The sequence below is a fragment of the Brassica rapa genome, chromosome A07, assembly GCF_000309985.2.
Source record: "Brassica rapa cultivar Chiifu-401-42 chromosome A07, CAAS_Brap_v3.01, whole genome shotgun sequence".
NCBI classification, from domain to species: domain Eukaryota; kingdom Viridiplantae; phylum Streptophyta; class Magnoliopsida; order Brassicales; family Brassicaceae; genus Brassica; species Brassica rapa.
Window position 1 is genome coordinate 10,349,441 of NC_024801.2, and position 21,618 is coordinate 10,371,058.

Genomic DNA, 21,618 nt, shown 5'->3' on the forward strand with positions numbered 1-21,618 from the left:
TGAAATACTTGAAACCTTCGAAATAAATGAATTACGGTTCAATCGGTTCAATCAGACAGTTCGGTCCGGTTTTCAAAACATCGATAAAACCTATATTTTCACCCAAAAATACAGATATTTTATATAAAAAAATATAAAGTTTGTTTTGAAAAGAAAAACTAATTTTATTATTTTCTTAGTGAATTGGAAAATAATTTTTGACTATAGGAATAATTAAAAATCTTGCCTTTTTCAACAACAAAGAAACTTTTTTCGACTTCTCTCTCGTATCTTTCACGAGAAAGATGATGAGTTTAAGCCTAGATCTCCGTCGCCGATTCCTTTCGGTGATTTTGTCTCCTGTATACTGCGGTATATTCGACGAGTATAGCCGGTTTTTGTCTCCGGTGGCTCGCGCTCTCTTCGAACGGGGCTATTCGGCTTTTGTCTCCGCGTCGTGTTTCTTTTCGAAGGCGGCGGCGGCTTCTCTCTGGAGTTCTCCTGGTAACGTTGATCTACCTTTCCTGTTCTCCTATGTCCAATCGCCTCTCTTTCCTTAGCCTCGATATCATCGCTTCTTCTCCTCGTCGGTGTCGCAAACTGTTTCATCTTCGCGCTTTTCCTTATCATTAAAGGTGACTGCTTTTTCAAGCAGGAAAATTGTCACTTATATATACTATTTTCTGAACAATAGACGGCTTCTCCGGTATGAGAACGGCATCTCCAGTTTGGTCTTTTCCGAAGCTAACAGTGTGGTTTTAGCAGCTTTGGACGGCCAACTTGGTTGCCGTCTTGATTTTCTTTCCTTGCTGTTGTTTTTAGTAGGGATTTTAAATCTTTTATGCTACTTGTTTTTTCATGAAATTTTTGGTAAAAAAAATGATATAAAATTTAACATTTTACCAAAATAAAATAATTTCTAAATGTTTGTTAAAATATCAACTACTATGGTTGCATCAGTAGTTTTTGAAAACAAAAATGGAACGAGAACATATTCCGTGCAACATTATCAAAAGTGGAGGGAAGAACAAATTCCATGGAACGTTACCGAAAGTAGAGTGAAGAACATATTCCATGCAATGTGTTTCTTTCAACCAGTCCGATTATTTTCAAACCAGTGGAGAATCAATCAAGTTTTAAACAAATTATTATCATACCCGAATATTTCAGGTTACAGGGCAGGGGCGTCCTGAAATGTTGGAGGCCATCTACCCTCTCTCTTGCTGGGACATCGCATGAAGAAGTTGAGTTAGGCGTTTACTCTAATATTTCACTCACACTAGTTAGTGACATAACAAGAGATCAATGACTATCGACGAGCAATCGCACTTGAAGAAAGGTAAATAAATAGCATCCGTAACCTTCCTGCTTCCATTATTTCTTCTTAATTATATCCTTGTTTGTGTTTCCTACAGAGGAAGAAAATGGTACGAATCCTAAGATCAATAGGTACTGGATTCAACGTTACGATCTGTTCTCGAGGTATGACGAAGGTATCCAAATAGATGAAGAAGGATGGTACTCTGTGACTCATGAAGAGATCGCCATCAACCACGCAGAGAGGTGCCATGGAAAAGTGGTGATTGATTGCTTCGCAGGCGTTGGTGGTAACACTATTCAATTTGCTAAAGTGTAATCTCTATCTCGCTTTCTCTCTCAAAAACAAGAAGAGAAGTATGAATATGAATGTTTTCTAAACCATTTTTCTTTAAATAGTTCTTCTTCTGTAATCGCTATCGACATTGATCCAATGAAAGTTCAAATGGCTATGAACAATGCAAACGTCTATGGAGTTGCTAATCATGTGGATTTTGTCGTTGGTGATTTCTTCAGTTTAGCTCCATCTCTCAAAGTAATCGTCTCTATCATTTTCTTTATATATGCTATTATATAAAGATTTTTTTTGGTTCCCTCCAATTTTGTTGTTGTGCTAATATATATACTAGATAAAACTCATTTTATTTTGTCCAGGGAGATGTATCGTTTCTTTCTCCACCATGGGGAGGACCAAATTATTGCAAAGTCGAGAGTTTCAAGATGGATATGCTTCAGCCAAGAGACGGGTAAACATTTTTACCTAATGATATGCTAATCTTGGTTCTTAATTCTTATGAAAAGTATATACATTTTTAGTGAAGACTTGTTTCTGTATAGGTACTCATTGTTTAAGATTGTTCAGTCCATTACTCCTAATATCATCATGTATCTACCGAAAAATGTTGATTTAGCACAGTTGGAAGAACTGGCTTCCCTCTCGTCACCTCCCCTAACTCTTGAGGTAACACCTTTATCTATTAAAACACTAGGGTTGGGCATAATCTCTGAACCCAAGAAATGAATCCGAACCCAATCTGATATATATATAAAATATCTGAACGGGTGTTAAACCTAAACATTTTATGTTCTTTATGAAAGATAATTTGTTGCAAACCTTTTTATTAACAAACTCCTATATATATATATTGTGATTTCAGATAGAAGAAAGTTGTATTGGAGGCAAAATGATAGCCATAACGGCTTATTTTAGTCGCAATGCGGCTTAGCTGAGAAATTTGAACTTGCATCAAAAAGGAACTATCTTTTCTGCAGCAGGGGACAGAGGAATTGACTCCTGAAGGAGTTAATACAATTTCTTGAAGAGAATTTTTGAAATAAATAGTTATGATTATTGTTCCAAGGATACAGAATTCTCATTTCATCTTTCCACTTTATGCAGGATTCTATCACATGGATATTTGATACAAATTCAATGCATCATTCGTAGAAAATAAAGAATTCACTCTCCTTTCCCGTTAGTTTATTCGGTTAGACTCCGTTGATATCGACTGTAAAAAAGTCGAGCACTGATGAGTGATGACAAAATTTATGGTACAAACAAACAAACCCATTTGAAAAGTTCAAAAGCCCTACCCGCTCCCTTGCAGACAACCTAATCTCAATCTTGTTTTCACTGGTATCCGACCGCTGTGTCGGTGCCGGTGTGACCTCTTTCTCTTTACTTTTGTGTATTGCTTTGGTTTTTCTCTGGAGACTCTTCTCCATCTCATGTCTACATGTTTGCTTGCTCTGTTGTCTCGGTGACGACGTCTCTGTTCGACTGTTCGGAATGGAGGCGTTCGAAGGGCAGGTAGTGGAGTAACGACAAGACATGTGTGAAGGCGTTGGCAGCTCCAGATCTTTGTCTTTTTTTGCTCACTGGATTTGGAGTGTGTAGATCCATCCGGCTTTCGTTCTCATTGGTTGGTTTGGATCAATAACCAGTACTTGCTTCAAGGGCCTTGTTGATTTGTTTACTATCGAATCACCTCTCGATCGTGGGTTTGGCGAGTAAGAGAAGCTTTGTTCTTCGGTTCTCGTTGACGAATCGCGTATTAATCACCGGCTCTGTTGGACCATCCCAGCATCATCGTTTGGGCTGTGGCCTTCTCGTTGATGGGTCAAAATCTTTTGCTTCTCTTTCGCAGGTATGAGTGTGGCCTGGTAAATTAATTTGGAGTTTAGGGTTTAAGGTGGATAAAACACGGGCCTGGTAAATTTGTCGTAACTCGGTCCACGTAAATGCGCCGTAAATTTTCCACGTAAATTTGTCGTAACTTTAAAAGCACGGGTCTGGTAAATTCGTTGTAAATGAAAAAACGTAATTTTGTCGTAAATGAAAAAAACGCGGGTCTGGTAACTTCGTCGTAATTTTACGACGAGTTTAAGAGGAATGCATTTTCTTATATATAGGCGACGTGTCAAAACGAGCTTTCATTCATTCCTCCCAAATCCCTCTCCACTCCTCCAAGGTAACCTCTCCCTCTCTCTAATTTTTTTTAAAAAGAACTGTTTAGTTTTAGGTGGTTTGTATAGGTAATTAGTTTAAGTGGTTAGTATAAATAATTAGTTTAAGTGGTTAATATAGGTAATTAGTTAGGTATCGGAAAAATATTTTTAAATTATATCGTTATTGATAAAACTAACTGTAGTTTTTAAAAAAACTTTAGATGGGTCCTAAAAAAAAGCCAGCAGCACCTACTTACTCTCAGATGTTTCATGATGGTGTCAGGACATCTTCTTCCGGTCCGTCATCTTCTGAGGCAGTTCCGGACTCTCAGTCATCCCAGAGAGTTTCTCGGAGTCATCCTCCTCCTGCATCTCATATGCCTCCACTTCCTCCTTCTCCAGCCGCTGCACCTCAGCCTGTCCCAGCAGGTGTGCCTCCATCTGCCCCATACGCGGGATATACAGTGGAGTATTTTCTCACCCAGCCTGGACGAGAGGGCTTGGATTTTCTTGATCCCAACAGACCGCGGGAAACTTATTATTTTTAGTACATTAAAATTTTACTTAATTTTTTTAACAATTAAGTTCTCTTTTCAGTTTTGGGGCCAACAACCGTGTTGACCGGAGCGTGTCAAAGACGATAAAGGGCTACTACGACGGAGCCTACCCGAATTGGAGCAAGAATCCAGACCACGTTAAGACGACTTGGTTTAAATGATTTGCGGGAATTTTTTTTTAAAAATCTAATTAAATATTTATATCAAATTAAATATTTATTTTATTTTTTTTCAAAATTTTGTTTGTTTCAGAAAAGGTGGCACTGGCCCTTGGGAATCAACAAGAGGGTGAAGAGGGAATTCGTTGCAAAGGCAAAGACCCGCCTTTGCAACACTGTCTCCGATTGGAAGGACAAGTGGGAGATCTACGGTTATGACCGTAAGCCCACCGAGCTCACGAAGGAAGTATGGGATGATCTCATCGCCTTTTGGACTCTTCGATCCGTAAGGCCAACTCGTGCTCCGCTTCCCGAAGAACGAAGAAAAAAGATGGTCATTTGCCCATGGTTCACAGAACCGAACAAAAGCCTCAGCCGGAATCCGTCTAGAAGCTGGAAATTGTTTCTAATATTTACTTTAAATTTTTTTTAATTAATTTAAATTTTAATATTTGTTTTTTTTTGTAGTATGAGAAGATGGAAGTCTTACCATCTCTGTCTGATCTATTACAGATGACTCACGCCACATCAGACATGATTTTTGTGGATCCGACATCCGAGAAACTCTTCAACGCAGTGGCTTCTCGGGTTGAAGAGCGGGAAATGCAATTAATCCAGCAGTCTTCTGGTGGATTACCCGTCAAACTGACCACCGAAGAGGTCGACATGATTTTTGAAGAGGTAAAACTTTATAAATTTATTTAAATAAATTTAACTATTTATTAAAATTTAACTATATTGATATGTTTTTATAGGTGGCTCCTAGAAGAAATAACAGACAGTGGGTATAGGTTTTGTTAACGAAGTTGCTAAGGCAACTTCGTCATATGCTTCGAGACGGGATGAAGAGAACTCTCAGATGAGAGCTCAGATGGATAGCCAGCAGGATCGTTTAGACTCTCTTGAAGATCTGTTGGACGTGATGGCGGTGGGAAACCCGACTATGAAGATAGCACTAAATGAGAGACGAGCAGCTGTCGGGATGCCAATAAGGAATCCCGAAGATGCCGATCCAGACCGTTCTCAACCGAGCACCGACACCGACTACTTCGATAATATGTAGTAGTTTTTTTTTTCATTTTGTATTATGAATTTAAATATTATGTTATGACTTTTAAATAGTTTTTAATAATATGTTTTGATTTTCACATTTCATTTTATTTTTAATTTTTTTAATATTTCAAATTTTAAATAATATTTTTATTTTATTTAATATTAAATGGGGTCGAAATGATATAAATTCGTTGTAAACTTTACATGGAATTTACAACAAAATCCTCGTAACATAGTAACGTTTATGTGAAGCTTACATGGGCAGCATTGTAAAATCTTCGTAATTAATGTTACATGGAGTTTACATCGAAATAATATGAGTACTTTACAACGAAATATTACGTCTCGTTTACGACAAAATGTTTCCTTCTGTTTTACGAGGAAAGCTTTCCGCGTAAACGTGACCACATGTTTACCACGAAACCTCAGTTACGACGGACGTTTAACAACGAAACAGTTTTCGATGTTAATTCGTCATAACACCCTTTTTACGACAAATTTACAAGGAATATTGCTCTCCTAAAAAAATAAGTTTTCTTGCGGTGATGGAACGTTACCGAATGCAGAGTGAAGAACATATTCCATGCAATGTGTTTCTTTCATCAACCGGTCTGTCATGTCCCCGATCCTAGATAGGATCGGCCGGACGGGCCATGGTGCGGGAAGACGCACCAGTCAGGTCATTAGACCTTGAGACAAGCGTATCATGGCCCTGAATGAAGGTTAAGGGCATCAGTCAGCTGAGACTTAACCAGGATATGATGGAAACAAGGGTAAAGGAGCTGGGTGAGTGTTTAGGCAGCTGGATGAGTGTTGGTTTGAGTTCAATCAGCTCGGTTCAGCTGGTATTCAGTTCACCAAGATCTGTCCAGCTCACAGGAGCTGGTGGACTAGTTCACTCAGCTGGGAACAGCTGGAGGTCAGCTCCATCCGGTGAACGGTGCGTTTTGGTTCGGATCAGTGTGGGCGAGTCCGGGACGGTTACTGGGCGAGCCGATGGTCCGGGTGCAGGACGGTTCGACCAAGTGGGTCTTAGGCTTGGGACAGGGAGTGGGCAAGCTTCCAGAGTGTGAGCTGAGGCTCAGTGATCGATTTGCCAAAGGAAGAAAAGGGGAGAAACCGCCAATGGGCGGTTATGGGGCGGTTATGGGACGGTTTTGGGAAGAAGGGATGTGATTGGTTGGTAACTGTTCGCCCAGGCGGTTGGGGACAGTTTAAATCGTCTTCTCCCTCTCATTTCTGCCATTCTGGTCGATTTTTACTCAACTTGACACAGAGAGAAACACAGAGAAAATTCAAGAGAGAAAGAGAGACACAAACCTTGGATTGGCCGATTTGATCCAAGAGATTGCTCTTGAGTGTTCCTGGTGTGTTTGGGCGTGTGATCAAGAGAATGGATTTGAGACAGAAAGACAAGGAGAAGGCAAAGGAGAAAGAGAAGGAAGTCGCCCCTGGAGACCGAACTCCTAAGGTGAGAGGTGTGGCCAAGAGTAACCGGACAAGGCCGCGGATGATGGCCGTGTGAGCCTGGCCGGTTTGGTTCGATTGGCCACTCCTTACTCTGACTTCTTCTACTCTGTTTCTTTATATATGTTGTGCTATGGATTGTTTTATGATGTACAGGGAAGGATCCATTGATCTTAAGGCCTTGGCCTGATCAAATTCCCATGAAAGTCCCTTGCTCTTGTGTGGGCTGTTCATGGCCGAGATCACTATGATCTGAGTCGATTCTTTTGAATCTGATTATGGGAATATTTTTCTTCTAAATTATCATGAGTTTTCATGAATTTTATTTGGTATTTGGATCTCTTTTTAGAGGGGTCAGATTTGACATTTTTGATGATTGTTCTTGATTAGATCGGATCCGACCATGCAATGTGATTGATTCTTGTTTTGTAATCTAACCTTGCGATTGTGCGTTTGTTTGTGTTGGATCCAGGACCAGAAATGGACCGTGGTAAGGGAAAAGCACCATGAGGACCGCGGCCATGGGAAGATGTGTGGTGATTGGGTTGATTCTGAAAATTGTGTGATTATTGTAGCCTATTGTGCAACTTGTGAACTTATGCGATTCTAGTGTGTATTCTATTTATTAGGATGATGAATGATGTATGAACCTTGGTTAATATCTATGAAATATCTATTTGCACTAGTTGTTGCCTGATTGTTTAAGTGTGAATGTTGGAACCTCCAAAACTCTGAAAAAGACTTAGATTTATTTAACACTTGAACTTGAATATGAAAGATGGAACTGGTTGTGTTGTTTAGTGAGGCCGCGGTCTGGTTGGATTGAGGAATCCAGGATCGGGTCTTACAAGTTGGTATCAGAGCATTCTTGATTCTAGGATTTGTTGGGTTATTGGTTCACCACACACTTGGCCGTTTGGACTCATGGTGAGATAGTTGGGTTCTAAGTAATCTTTTGTACTGATTAACTTAGGAGTGATTGAGGTTTGTGTGTTCAGTTTTGGACTAACCTTTTGTTTGTGTTTGTAACTCCTAAGGGTACAAGAAGGTACAAATCTCGGAAAGGAAAGGAGGCAACTGGAGTGTCTGGAGCAGTGGGGCAGGATGGTGCTGAACAGACCGGGGTGTTACCAGCTGGAACCATTCCAACCACGGTGCTACCCGCTCTGGTGGAGCAGGTGGACAATGCAACCGGACTTCCAGTGGGTCCAACTCTTCCTACTGAGGTTAATGAAACTAATGTGGACGAGCAGCAAGAGCAAGTCCATGGAGACGATACTGGGTCGTCCAATGTTGGTGCTGGGAGTGGCCAGAATGTTGATGCAAACAATGTTCGGGTCACTGGTGCCGAGGAGGTCATTGAGCCGACCATAAGGGGCTTGGTGGAGGCTATGCAGATCATGGGAGCTCAGATAGCCTCCTTGACACAGGCTTTCACACCATTGGTGAACTCGTCCGTGGGACAGGCTAATCCCCCGGTTCGGGTTGCTGCTGGAGTGGCTGATGTTGGTGCTGGCCGTGTGGCTGAGGTGATTGAGATAGACCCACCGGTCAGGCCAGTGCGTGGTATGGACTACCTGAAGGTGCTGGAGCATATCTCCAAGTTGGGAACCAAACACTTTGCTGGAAGTGTTGATCCTATGGAGGCGGACGAGTGGAGAACCAGGTTGGTTCGAAACTTCAAGTCCACACGATGTCCTGAGGATTACCAGAAGGACATAGCAGTACACTTCCTGGAGGGAGATGCACATAACTGGTGGTTAGCTTTGGACAAGCGTACCAATGGTACCATTGAGCACTTTGCTGACTTTGAGGTTGAGTTCAACCATAAGTACTTTCCTGCTGAGGCGTGGGATCGTTTGGAGTCCAAGTTCCTGGACTTGACTCAGGGACGGAGGACTGTTCGTGAGTATGAAGAAGAGTTCAACCGACTCAGGAGGTATGTGGGAAGAGAACTGGAGGATGAGAAGGTTCAAGTCCGAAGGTTCATCCGAGGCCTAAGGGTGGAACTTCGAACCTACTGTTCTGTTTGTAAGTTCCACACGGTTTCTGAGTTGGTTGAGAGGATGGCCTTGCTGGAGACCAACCTCACCGAGGAGGGTAAGCAGAAGATGAAGAGTGTGGTGGTATCCTCGGGTCAGAGTGGTGACAAGAAGAGGAAGAGGGACTCGACCGAGGAGGGTAAAACCTCAAGTGGTAGGTCAGAGTGCCCTAAGTGTGGACGATACCACGGTGGAGAGTGCTGGAAGGCCATGGGTGCATGTACTCGATGTGGTAAGATGGATCACTCAGCCAAGGATTGTCCAAGTCCGTTGGGTGAGTCCAGGACCTGTCACCACCGGCCAGAAGGGCCACTACCGCAGGGACTGCCCTAAGCTGCAAGGCAACCAAAGTAAGGGACGTGGGGAGGCTAGCAGGCCAGTCCAGGGAAGAGGCCAGACCTCAACACCTCGTGTGTATGAGCTATCCAAGGAGGTGGTTGGGACTCAGCCTTTCCAAGCGATCACTGGTAACATTCTAGACTACTACTTTTACAATTCCAGTAGAATTGCATGGTATGGAATCTAGGATGGATAGATATACTTTGATGGGTCTTGTGTAGGGACCTTAAGTATTGGTGGTGTGGAAACACACACATTATTTGATACTGGAGCTACACATAGTTTTGTGAGTCCAAGTATGATAGGAAAAGGTTTGTTCCAGTATGGAACATGGGATGGTCCTGAACGAGTGAGTGCGGCCGGAGGGCAGTTATGAACTCACTCGGTCTGGTTAGGGACATCCCTGTGGTGATCTTGGATAGGCCGATGCCTATAGATCTGATTGTTGTCCCCCTCAAGCATCATGAAGTGATCTTGGGCATGGACTGGTTGGGAAAGTATCGGGCAACTCTAGATTGTCACCGGGGAAGGGTGCAACTTGAGAACGAGTTTGGACCCCCGATCAAGTACCAAGGAATCAAGCCAACCTCTTGTAGTTTGGTGGTTTCAGCAGTCCAAGTAGAACGGATGCTTGGAAATGGTTGTGAGGCCTTTTTGGCTACCATTTACACTGATGAGGTTGTAGGGGCCTGTGACCCAGAGGGTATACCGTTGGTTCGGGAATTTCAGGATGTGTTTGGGGCACTACAGGGCATTCCCCCTGATAGAGCTGACCCATTCATCATTGAATTGGAACCTGGAACGGCCCCATTATCAAAAAGTCCATATAGAATGGCACCAGCTGAGATGGCAGAGCTGAAGAAGCAACTTGAGGAGTTGCTTGAGAAGGGGTTCATACGCCGTAGTGTATCACCTTGGGGAGCACCAGTCCTATTTGTAAAGAAAAAGGATGGTAGCTTTAGGTTGTGCATTGATTATAGGGGTTTGAACAGGGTGACTGTGAAGAACAAGTACCCTTTACCCAGGATTGATGAGTTGTTAGATCAACTCCGTGGAGCCAAGTGGTTCTCCAAGATTGACCTGGCCTCTGGGTATCATCAGATCCCCATTGCACCAGATGATGTGAGAAAGACAGCGTTCCAGACCAGGTATGGCCACTATGAGTTTGTGGTTATGCCGTTCGGACTGACCAATGCACCTGCTGCATTCATGAAGATGATGAACGGCATCTTCAGGGAATACTTGGACGAGTTTGTGATCATCTTCATTGATGATATACTCGTGTATTCCAAGACAAAGGAGGACCATGAAAGACACCTTAGGGCGGTGTTGGGCCGCCTGAGAGAACAGAAGCTCTTTGCTAAGCTAAGCAAGTGTAGCTTCTGGCAGAAGAGCATTGGGTTCCTTGGACATGTGGTGTCTGATAAAGGAGTCTCAGTGGATCAAGATAAGATCAAATGTATTCAGGAATGGCCACAGCCAAAGAATGCTACGGAAGTTAGAAGCTTCTTGGGGTTGGCTGGATATTATAGGAAATATGTCAAGGGGTTCTCGAGCATAGCTCAACCTATGACTAAGCTGACAGGCAAGGACGTGAGGTTCACATGGTCTGAGGAGTGTGAAGAAAGTTTTGCAGCACTCAAGAACATGTTGACTAATGCACCTGTCCTGGTGTTGCCTGAGGCTGATCAGCCTTATGTGGTGTATACGGATGCATCCATAACTGGTCTTGGTGGTGTTTTGACACAACATGGGAAGGTGATAGCCTATGCTTCCAGACAGCTAAGGAAGCATGAGGGTAACTATCCGACTCATGATTTGGAGATGGCTGCTGTAGTATTTGCATTAAAGATATGGAGATCATATCTTTATGGTGCCAAGGTGCAAATACTCACAGACCATAAGAGCTTGAAGTACATATTCACTCAGCCTGAGTTAAACTTAAGGCAGAGGCGATGGATGGAGTTTGTTGCAGATTATGATCTGGACATAGCTTATCATCCTGGGAAAGCTAACCTAGTGGCTGATGCTTTGAGCCGCAGAAGGGCTGAAGTGTCATCTGAGAGGGAGGCGGATGAACTGGAAGGGATGATCAGGTCCTTGAACCTCAACACCTTGGTTGGTTCAGATGAGCCATTGGGGTTGGAGGCAGTGAACCAGGCCGATCTCCTGACCAGGATCAGGCAAGCACAGGGCCTGGATGAAAACCTAAAGAAGGTAGCCGCCAATGACAAGACTGAGTACCAGACAACTGAGAATGGTACCATCTTGGTCAATGGGAGGGTCAGTGTTCCTAATGATAAGGAACTCAAAGAAGAGATTATGAGACAGGCTCATAAGTCTAAGTTTTCAGTTCATCCTGGACTGAACAAGATGTATAGGGATCTGAAAAGGTACTACCATTGGGTGAGGATGAAATCTGATGTTGCAGAGTGGGTGGCTAAGTGTCCCACTTGTCAACTGGTGAAGGCAGAACATCAGGTTCCCAGTGGTCTACTCCAGAACCTACCCATACCAGAATGGAAATGGGATCACATCACAATGGATTTTGTGACTGGGTTTCCCACAACCAGGAATAAGAAAGATGCGGTATGGGTTGTGGTTGATCGGCTGACCAAGTCGGCTCATTTCCTGCCCATCAAGAAAGGGGATGGGGTCGACAGGATTGTGCAAGTGTACATAGACGAGATAGTGAGGTTGCATGGTGTTCCAGCAAGCATTGTCTCGGATAGGGATCCAAGATTTACATCTTATTTCTGGCAGGCTTTCCAAAAGGCCTTGGGAACCAGAGTGAATATGAGCACATCTTATCATCCTCAAACGGATGGGCAGTCTGAAAGGACAATCCAAACCTTGGAGGATATGCTAAGGGCGTGTGTGTTAGACTGGGAAGAGTCTTGGGAAAAACACTTACCCTTAGTGGAGTTTGCTTACAACAACAGCTTCCATACAAGCATTGGTATGTCGCCATATGAGGCTTTGTATGGTAGGCCGTGCAGGACACCCCTATGCTGGACCCAAGTGGGGGAGCGTAGCATGTTGGGTCCTGAGATTGTAGAACAGACGACTGAGAAAATCAGGATGGTCAAAGAGAAGATGAAAGAGGCGCAGGACCGCCAAAAGAGCTATGCGGACAAGCGTAGGAAACATCTTGAGTTTGAGGTCAATGACCTGGTGTATCTCAAGATGATTACCTTTAAGGGTAGAACCAGGGTTTCTGGACGAAAGAAACTGGATCCTAGGTACTTGGGTCCATTCAGAATCATAGAGAGAGTGGGTGCAGTGGCATACAAGTTGGACTTGCCATCAGCAATGGATGCATACCACAATGTGTTCCATGTATCCCAACTCCGGAAATGCTTGTCTGAACAAGACATTGTCTTGCCTGAGGTTCCTGCTGACCTTGGTAAGAACTTGACTTTGGAAACTTTGCCGGTTCGGATTGTGGATCGGTCAGAGAAAGCTATGAGAAAGAAGACAGTTCCCATGATCAAAGTGGTGTGGGATTACAATGGTAAAGACCTCATCACTTGGGAAACGGAAGCAAAAATGAAAAGTATGTATCCGGATTGGTACAGACAATTTCTTCCTGATGAAACACTTAACATGGATTCGAGGACGAATCCCAAGTTAGTGGGGGAGACTTGTCATGTCCCCGATCCTAGATAGGATCGGCCGGACGGGCCATGGTGCGGGGAGACGCACCAGTCAGGTCATTAGACCTTGAGACAAGCGTATCATGGCCCTGAATGAAGGTTAAGGGCATCAGTCAGCTGAGACTTAACCAGGATACGATGGAAACAAGGGTAAAGGAGCTGGGTGAGTGTTTAGGCAGCTGGACGAGTGTTGGTTTGAGTTCAATCAGCTCGGTTCAGCTGGTATTCAGTTCACCATGATCTGTTCAGCTCACAGGAGCTGGTGGACTAGCTCACTCAGCTGGGAACAGCTGGAGGTCAGCTCAATCCGGTGAACGGTGCGTTTTGGTTCGGATCAGTGTGGGCGAGTCCGGGACGGTTACTGGGCGAGCCGATGGTCCGGGTGCAGGACGGTTCGGTCAAGTGGGTCTTAGGCTTGGGACAGGGAGTGGGAAAATTTCCAGAGTGTGAGCTGAGGCTCAGTGATCGATTTGCCAAAGGAAGAAAAGGGGAGAAACCGCCAATGGGCGGTTATGGGGCGGTTATGGGGCAGTTTTGGGAAGAAGGGATGTGATTGGTTGGTAACTGATCGCCCAGGCGGTTGGGGACAGTTTAAATCGTCTTCTCCCTCTCATTTCTGCCATACTGGTCGATTTTTACTCAACTTGACACAGGGAGAAACACAGAGAAAATTCAAGAGAGAAAGAGAGACACAAACCTTGGATTGGCCGATTTGATCCAAGAGATTGCTCTTGAGTGTTCCTGGTGTGTTTGGGCGTGTGATCAAGAGAATGGATTTGAGACAGAAAGACAAGGAGAAGGCAAAGGAGAAAGAGAAGGAAGTCGCCCCTGGAGACCGAACTCCTAAGGTGAGAGGTGTGGCCAAGAGTAACCGGACAAGGCCGCGGATGATGGCCGTGTGAGCCTGGCCGGTTTGGATCGATTGGCCACTCCTTACTCTGACTTCTTCTACTCTGTTTCTTTATATATGTTGTGCTATGGATTGTTTTATGATGTACAGGGAAGGATCCATTGATCTTAAGGCCTTGGCCTGATCAAATTCCCATGAAAGTCCCTTGTTCTTGTGTGGGCTGTTCATGGCCGAGATCACTATGATCTGAGCCGATTCTTTTGAATCTGATTATGGGAATATTTTTCTTCTGAATTATCATGAGTTTTCATGAATTTTATTTGGTATTTGGATCTCTTTTTAGAGGGGTCAGATTTGACATTTTTGATGATTGTTCTTGATTAGATTGGATCCGACCATGCAATGTGATTGATTCTTGTTTTGTAATCTAACCTTGCGATTGTGTGTTTGTTTGTGTTGGATCCAGGACCAGAAATGGACCGTGGTAAGGGAAAAGCACCATGAGGACCGCGGCCATGGGAAGATGTGTGGTGATTGGGTTGATTCTGAAAATTGTGTGATTATTGTAGCCTATTGTGCAACTTGTGAACTTATGCGATTCTAGTGTGTATTCTATTTATTAGGATGATGAATGATGTATGAACCTTGGTTAATATCTATGAAATATCTATTTGCACTAGTTGTTGCCTGATTGTTTAAGTGTGAATGTTGGAACCTCCAAAACTCTGAAAAAGACTTAGATTTATTTAACACTTGAACTTGAATATGAAAGATGGAACTGGTTGTGTTGTTTAGTGAGGCCGCGGTCTGGTTGGATTGAAGAATCCAGGATCGGGTCTTACACCGTCCGGTTATTTTCAAACCGGTGGAGAATCAATCAAGTTTTAAACAAATTATTATCATACCCGAATATTTCGGTTACCGGGAGATCCGGGCTACCCTCTCTCTTGTCGGGACATCGCATGAAGGAGTTGAGTTAGGCGTTGACTTTATTATTTCACTCACACTGGCTAGTGACATAACAAGAGATCAATGACTATCGACGATCAATCACACTTGAAGAAAGGTAAATAAATAGCATCCGTAAACTTCATGCTTCCATTATTTCTTCTTAATTATATGATATATCTTTGTTTGTGCTTCCTACAGAGGGAGAAAATAGTACGAATCCTAAGATCAATAGGTACTGGATTCAACGTTACGATCTGTTCTCGAGGTATGACGAAGGTATCCAAATAGATGAAGAAGGATGGTACTCTGTGACTCATGAAGAGATCGCCATCAAACACGCAGAGAGGTGCCGTGGAAAAGTGGTGATTGATTGCTTCGCAGGCGTTGGTGGTAACACTATTCAATTTGCTAAAGTGTAATCTCTATCTCGCTTTCTCTCCCAGAAACAAGAAGAGAAGTATGAATATGAATGTTTTCTAAACCATTTTTCTTTAAATAGTTCTTCTTCTGTAATCGCTATCGACATTGATCCAATGAAAGTTCAAATGGCTATGAACAATGCAAACGTCTATGGAGTTGCTAATCATGTGGATTTTGTAGTTGGTGATTTCTTCAGTTTAGCTCCATCTCTTAAAGTAATCGTCTCTATCATTTTTTTTTATATATGCTATTAAAGATTTTTTTTGGTTCCCCTCCAATTTTGTTGTTGTGCTAATATATATACTAGATAAAACTCATTTTATTTTGTCCAGGGAGATGTATCGTTTCTTGCGCCACCATGGGGAGGACCAAATTATTGCAAAGTCGAGAGTTTCAAGATGGATATGCTTCAGCCAAGAGACGGGTAAACATTTTTTACATAATGATATGCTAATCTTGGTTCTTAATTCTTACGAAAAGTATATACATTTTTAGTGAAGACTTGTTTCTGTATAGGTACTCATTGTTTAAGATGGTTCAGTCCATTACTCCTAATATCATCATGTATCTACCGAAAAATGTTGATTTAGCACAGTTGGAAGAACTGGCTTCCCTCTCGTCACCTCCCCTAACTCTTGAGGTAACACCTTTATCTATTAAAACACTAGGGTTGGGCATAATCTCTGAACCCAAGAAATGAATCCGAACCCAATCTGATATATATATAAAATATCTGAACGGGTGTTACAAGAGATTAGATACCGAACCTGATCGGATAATATATGATAACAAAGTTAATCCAAACATATTCAAAATTGTATAGGATGTTGCTCTAAAACACATTTTTTCCTTAAACCTAAACATTTTGTGTTCTTTATGAAAGATAATTTGTTGCAAACCTTTTTATTAACAAACTCCTATATATATATTGTGATTTCAGATAGAAGAAAGTTGTATTGGAGGCAAAATGATAGCCATAACGGCTTATTTTAGTCGCAATGCGGCTTAGCTGAGAAATTTGAACTATATTGCATCAAAAAGGAACTATCTTTTCTGCAGCAGGGGACAGAGGAATTGACTCCTGAAGGAGTTAATACAATTTCTTGAAGAGAATTTTTGAAATAAATAGTTATGATTATTGTTCCAAGGATACAGAATTCTCATTTCATCTTTCCACTTTATGCAGGATTCTATCACATGGATATTTGATACAAATTCAATGCATCATTCGTAGAAAATAAAGAATTCACTCTCCTTTCCCGTTAGTTTATTCGGTTAGACTCCGTTGATATCGACTGTAAAAAAGTCGAGCACTGATGAGTGATGACAAAATTTATGGTACAAACAAACAAACCCATTTGAAAAGTTCAAAAGCCCTACCCGCTCCCTTGCAGACAACCTAATCTCAATCTTGTTTTCACCGGTATCCAACCGCTGTGTCGGTGCCGGTGTGACCTCTTTCTCTTTACTTTTGTGTATTGCTTTGGTTTTTCTCTGGAGACTCTTCTCCATCTCATGTCTACATGTTTGCTTGCTCTGTTGTCTCGGCGACGACGTCTCTGTTCGACTGTTCGGAATGGAGGCGTTCGAAGGGCAGGTAGTGGAGTAACGACAAGACATGTGTGAAGGCGTTGGCAGCTCCAGATCTTTGTCTTTTTTTGCTCACTGGATTTGGAGTGTGTAGATCCATCCGGCTTTCGTTCTCATTGGTTGGTTTGGATCAATAACCAGTACTTGCTTCAAGGGCCTTGTTGATTTGTTTACTATCGAATCACCTCTCGATCGTGGATTTGGCGAGTAAGGGTCTGACTGGTTCAACCGCAGCGGTTGCGGTTGCGGTTGCGGGAGTTTGCGGATGCGGGTGATTGCGGTTTCTAGCGGTTTTAAGAGATTTGTACGACTGGTTCTGCGGTTAGAAATTGGTGCGTTTGCGGGATACTTATGACTGGTTAACTACCAAATGCAGCAGCGGTTAAATAATAAATTAACAATATTTACATTTTATACAATTATAAAAATATCAAAAATAATAATATTATAATAAATATAAAAGTTATATTTAGAAAGTTATACTTTAAATTTTTTAAAAATTATAGAAAATATTTTTATTTAAAAGTTTTATAATATTAATTAAAATATAATAGATATATTTTAGCATTTTTATAATTCTAATTTATTTTTTTTATTGAATATTTTTATTTTGTATTTATATTGTTTTGGAAAAAAAAGAAATTTTTTTTATCCTCCCGCAACCGCCCGCAACCGCAAACGCTAACTGGAACCAGCTTTTGAATTTATGAGGTTCAGAACGATTTGGAGCAGTTTGGAGCGATTTGAGCGATTGTTGCAAAACGCCAACCACCGCTACCAACCGCAAAAGCTGCGTTTGCGGGTGGTAGCGGGAAAACCAGTCATACCCTAAGAGAAGCTTTGTTCTTCGGTTCTCGTTGACGAATTGCGTATTAATCACCGGCTCTGGTGGACCATCCCAGCATCATCGTTTGGGCTGTGTCCTTCTCGTTGATGGGTCAAAATCTTTTGCTTCTCTTTCGCAGGTATGAGTGTGGCCTGGTAAATTAATTTGGAGTTTAGGGTTTAAGTTGGATAAAACACGGGCCTGGTAAATTTGTCGTAACTCGGTCCACGTAAATGCGCCGTAAATTTTCCACGTAAATTTGTCGTAACTTTAAAAGCACGGGTCTGGTAAATTCGTTGTAAATGAAAAAACGTAATTTTGTCGTAAATGAAAAAAACGCGGGTCTGGTAACTTCGTCGTAATTTTACGACGAGTTTAAGAGGAATGCATTTTCTTATATATAGGCGACGTGTCAAAACGAGCTTTCATTCATTCCTCCCAAATCCCTCTCCACTCCTCCAAGGTAACCTCTCCCTCTCTCTATTTTTTTTTAAAAAGAATTGTTTAGTTTTAGGTGGTTTGTATAGGTAATTAGTTTAAGTGGTTAGTATAGATAATTAGTTTAAGTGGTTAATATAGGTAATTAGTTAGGTATCAGAATAATATTTTTAAATTATATCGTTATTGATAAAACTAACTGTAATTTAAAAAAAAACTTTAGATGGGTGATATGTTGTGTTTTTGGCACATTTTAACATTGTTTTCTAATTGGTTTTCAAGTCTTTATCGAGTCTTTCTAGTCCTTTTCGAGTCATTACAGGTCTGGAGTAGGCTAAAGAGTTGAAGGAAGGTGCATGAAGAAAGATGTAAGAATTGGAGTCCTTCCTGCGGAGCAATCATGTGGAGCAGTCAGACGGGTTATCCCGTAGGAGCAATCACGCGGAGCAACCAGGCAGACTGCTCCCAAAAATTATGGAAAGTTCTGATTAATTCGGGATTTGCCCTAGCTTTTCTATTTTCTTCTCCCAGCCGCCTGTGGCATACAAAAACACTTTTTTCTGCTTTACTTTGACATTCTACGCTAGTTTATAGAGAGAAACCAGACCCGAAAACTCCATTGTTGGATTTGTTTATTGTAAAGGGAGAAGGATCTCTACACTCTTGAGAAGAATCTTGAACCCTATCTCTTTTATTTTATTGATTCAGCATGTTTTCTTCATCTGTTATCTCTGTGTTCTCTGTAGCTATGGCTGAGTAGTCAGCTTGCTTAGTCTAGGGTGTTAGAGTGTTAGATCTGTGAGCTTGACATAAATAAGTTATAAATCGATTATCTTCATTCACTGTTGTTCTTAAGGTTTGCATCAAGTTAACCACTTAGTGCCTGATTCTAAGTTTAATCTATTCATCAAAAGTGTTATAGGTTGCTAGACATAACTTGAATGAGCATTGCATCCCTAATCAGCGAAAGTAGATATTAGGGTGTTTTGTGAACATATCGGACTTGATCTCTATTGCTTGCTGTCGCATCTTGATCCAAACGAGAGTTTAGGTATCAAGATCGATCAGCATAGGGAGCAGTCCACGATAGTGGACTGTTCTATTTGAGTGATCCGAGTTCTAGACTTGTTCTTAATTAAACTTGAATAATAGTTTGGCTCACACTTGTTTAACACCCGACCAAACCACCCTAGGATAGCATTTTAATCATCTGAAATCTTTAATTAATCTTGTTACTTGTTTCTCACGAAACCCTCAAATCTTAAAACACCCATATTGTTTTAGCTTGATATTGATCCTATAAAGATAAAGTGTAATAGTTGGTCTCTGTGGATTCGATTCTAAAGTGCTACATCGACATACCATTCGATTGTGGTAGTGTGCACATTAGGTTAATTGGTGTGCGTATACACGTAATATCAATGGGTCCTAGAAAAAAGCCAGCAGCACCTACTTACTCTCAGATGTTTCATTATGGTGTCGGGACATCTTCTTCCGGTCCGTCATCTTCTGAGGCAGTTCCGGACTCTCAGTCATCCCAGAGAGTTTCTTGGAGTCCTCCTCCTCCTGCATCTCATATGCCTCCACTTCCTCCTCCTCCAGCCGCTGCACCTCAGCCTGTCCCAGCAGGTGCAGTTCATCAAGATTTATGTGTGCCTCCATCTGCCCCATACGCGGGATATACAATGGAGTATTTTCTCACCCAGCCTGGACGAGAGGGCTTGGATTTTCTTGATCCCGACAGATCGCGGGGATTTCTAGTCGAACATCTTTCACAATCCCTGGAGAGAGAGTTCACCAAGAGACCGAGAGCTAAGTAATTCGACTCATTCACATCAAGAATAGAAAGCAGAAGCTCGCCCGCGGGCGAAAGACAAGGGATGATTCTTCTAAGATACGAACTTGCGGAACTTATTATTTTTTAGTACATTAAAATTTTAATTAATTTTTTTAACAATTAGGTTCTCTTTTCAGTTTTGGGGCCAACAACCGTGTTGACCGGAGCGTGTCAAAGACGATAAAGGGCTACTACGACGGAGCCTACCCGAATTGGAGCAAGAATCCAGACCACGTTAAGACGACTTGGTTTAAATGATTTGCGGGAATTTATTTATTTTTTTTAAATCTAATTAAATATTTATATCAAATTAAATATTTATTTTATTTTTTTTCAAAATTTTGTTTGTTTCAGCAAAGGTGGCACTGGTCCTTGGGAATCAACAAGAGGGTGAAGAGGGAATTCGTTGCAAAGGCAAAGACCTGCCTTTGCAACACTGTCTCCGATTGGAAGGACAAGTGGGAGATCTACGGTTATGACCGTAAGCCCACCGAGCTCACGAAAGAAGTATGGGATGATCTCATCGCCTTTTGGAAGCTACCCTCTTCGATCCGTAAGGCCAACTCGTGCTCCGCTTCCCGAAGAACGAAGGACAAAGATGGTTATTTGCCCATGGTTCACAGAACCGGACAAAAGCCTCAGCCGGAATCCGTCTAGAAGCTGGAAATTGTTTCTAATATTTATTTTAATTTTTTTAATTAATTTAAATTTTAATATTTTATTTTATTTATTTTTTTGTAGTATGAGAAGACGGGAGTCTTACCATCTCTGTCTGATCTATTAAAGATGACTCACGCGACATCAGACATGATTTTTGTGGATCCGACATCCGAGAAACTCTTCAACGCAGTGGCTTCTCGGGTTGAAGAGCGGGAGACACAATTAATCCAGCAGTCTCCTGGTGGATTACCCGTCAAACTGACCACCGAAAAGGTCGACATGATTTTCGAAGAGGTAAAACTTTATAAATTTATTTAGATAAATTTAACTATTTATTAAAATTTAACTATATTCATATGTTTTTATAGGTGGCTCATAAAAAGAAAGAACAGACAGTGGGTATAGGTTCTGTTAACGAAGTTGCTAAGGCAACTTTGTCATATGCTTCGAGACGGGACGAAGAGAACTCTCAGATGAGAGCTCGGATGGATAGCCATCAGGATCGTTTAGACTCTCTTGAAGATCTGTTGGACGTGATGGCGGTGGGAAACCCGACTATGAAGATAGCACTAAATGAGAGACGAGCAGCTCTCGGGATGCCAATACGGAATCCCGAAGATGCTGATCCAGACCGTTCTCAACCGAGCACCGACACCGACTACTTCGATAATATGTAGTAGTTTTTTTTTCCGTTTTGTACTATGAATTTAAATATTATGTTATGACTTTTAAATAGTTTTTAATAATATGTTTTGATTTTCACATTTCATTTTATTTTTAATTTTTTTTAATATTTTGAATTTTAAATAATATTTTTATTTTATTTTAATATTAAATGATAAGAAACGATGTAAATTCGTTGTAAACTTTACATGGAATTTACAACAAAATCCTCGTAATATCGTCGTAACGTTTACGTGGAGCTTACATGGGCAGCATTGTAAAATCCTCGTAAATGTTACACGGAGTTTACATCGCAATAATACGAGTACTTTAAAACGAAATGTTACGTCTCGTTTACGATAAAATG

The 21,618-nt window shown here is 41.7% G+C and overlaps 1 protein-coding gene across 17 annotated transcripts; it reads left to right on the forward strand.

Annotated features, from left to right (window-relative positions):
• Window positions 1-21,355, forward strand: LOC103868442 (trimethylguanosine synthase). Of its 17 annotated transcripts, XR_004449142.1 has the most exons (11): window positions 1,048-1,318; window positions 1,395-1,611; window positions 1,696-1,831; window positions 1,951-2,042; window positions 2,134-2,257; window positions 2,454-3,443; window positions 3,709-3,767; window positions 4,028-4,173; window positions 4,342-4,452; window positions 4,554-5,140; window positions 5,215-5,609. XR_004449142.1 is itself a non-coding variant. In XM_033274820.1 (6 exons), exons 1-6 carry the CDS (start codon window positions 1,285-1,287, stop codon window positions 16,244-16,246), a joined length of 672 nt encoding a protein of 223 aa, XP_033130711.1. In that variant the 5' UTR covers window positions 1-1,284; the 3' UTR covers window positions 16,247-16,569. The 17 variants fall into 17 exon arrangements, 4 of the variants coding, with proteins under 4 accessions (XP_033130711.1, XP_009144784.2, XP_033130712.1 ...); XR_004449145.1 differs by lacking the exons at window positions 4,342-4,452; window positions 4,554-5,140; window positions 5,215-5,609 and adding an exon at window positions 20,053-21,352 and having other exon boundaries at window positions 2,454-2,598; window positions 2,696-3,443; window positions 4,028-4,328; XR_004449140.1 differs by having other exon boundaries at window positions 4,028-4,452.
• The last annotated feature ends 263 nt before the right edge of the window (window positions 21,356-21,618 follow it).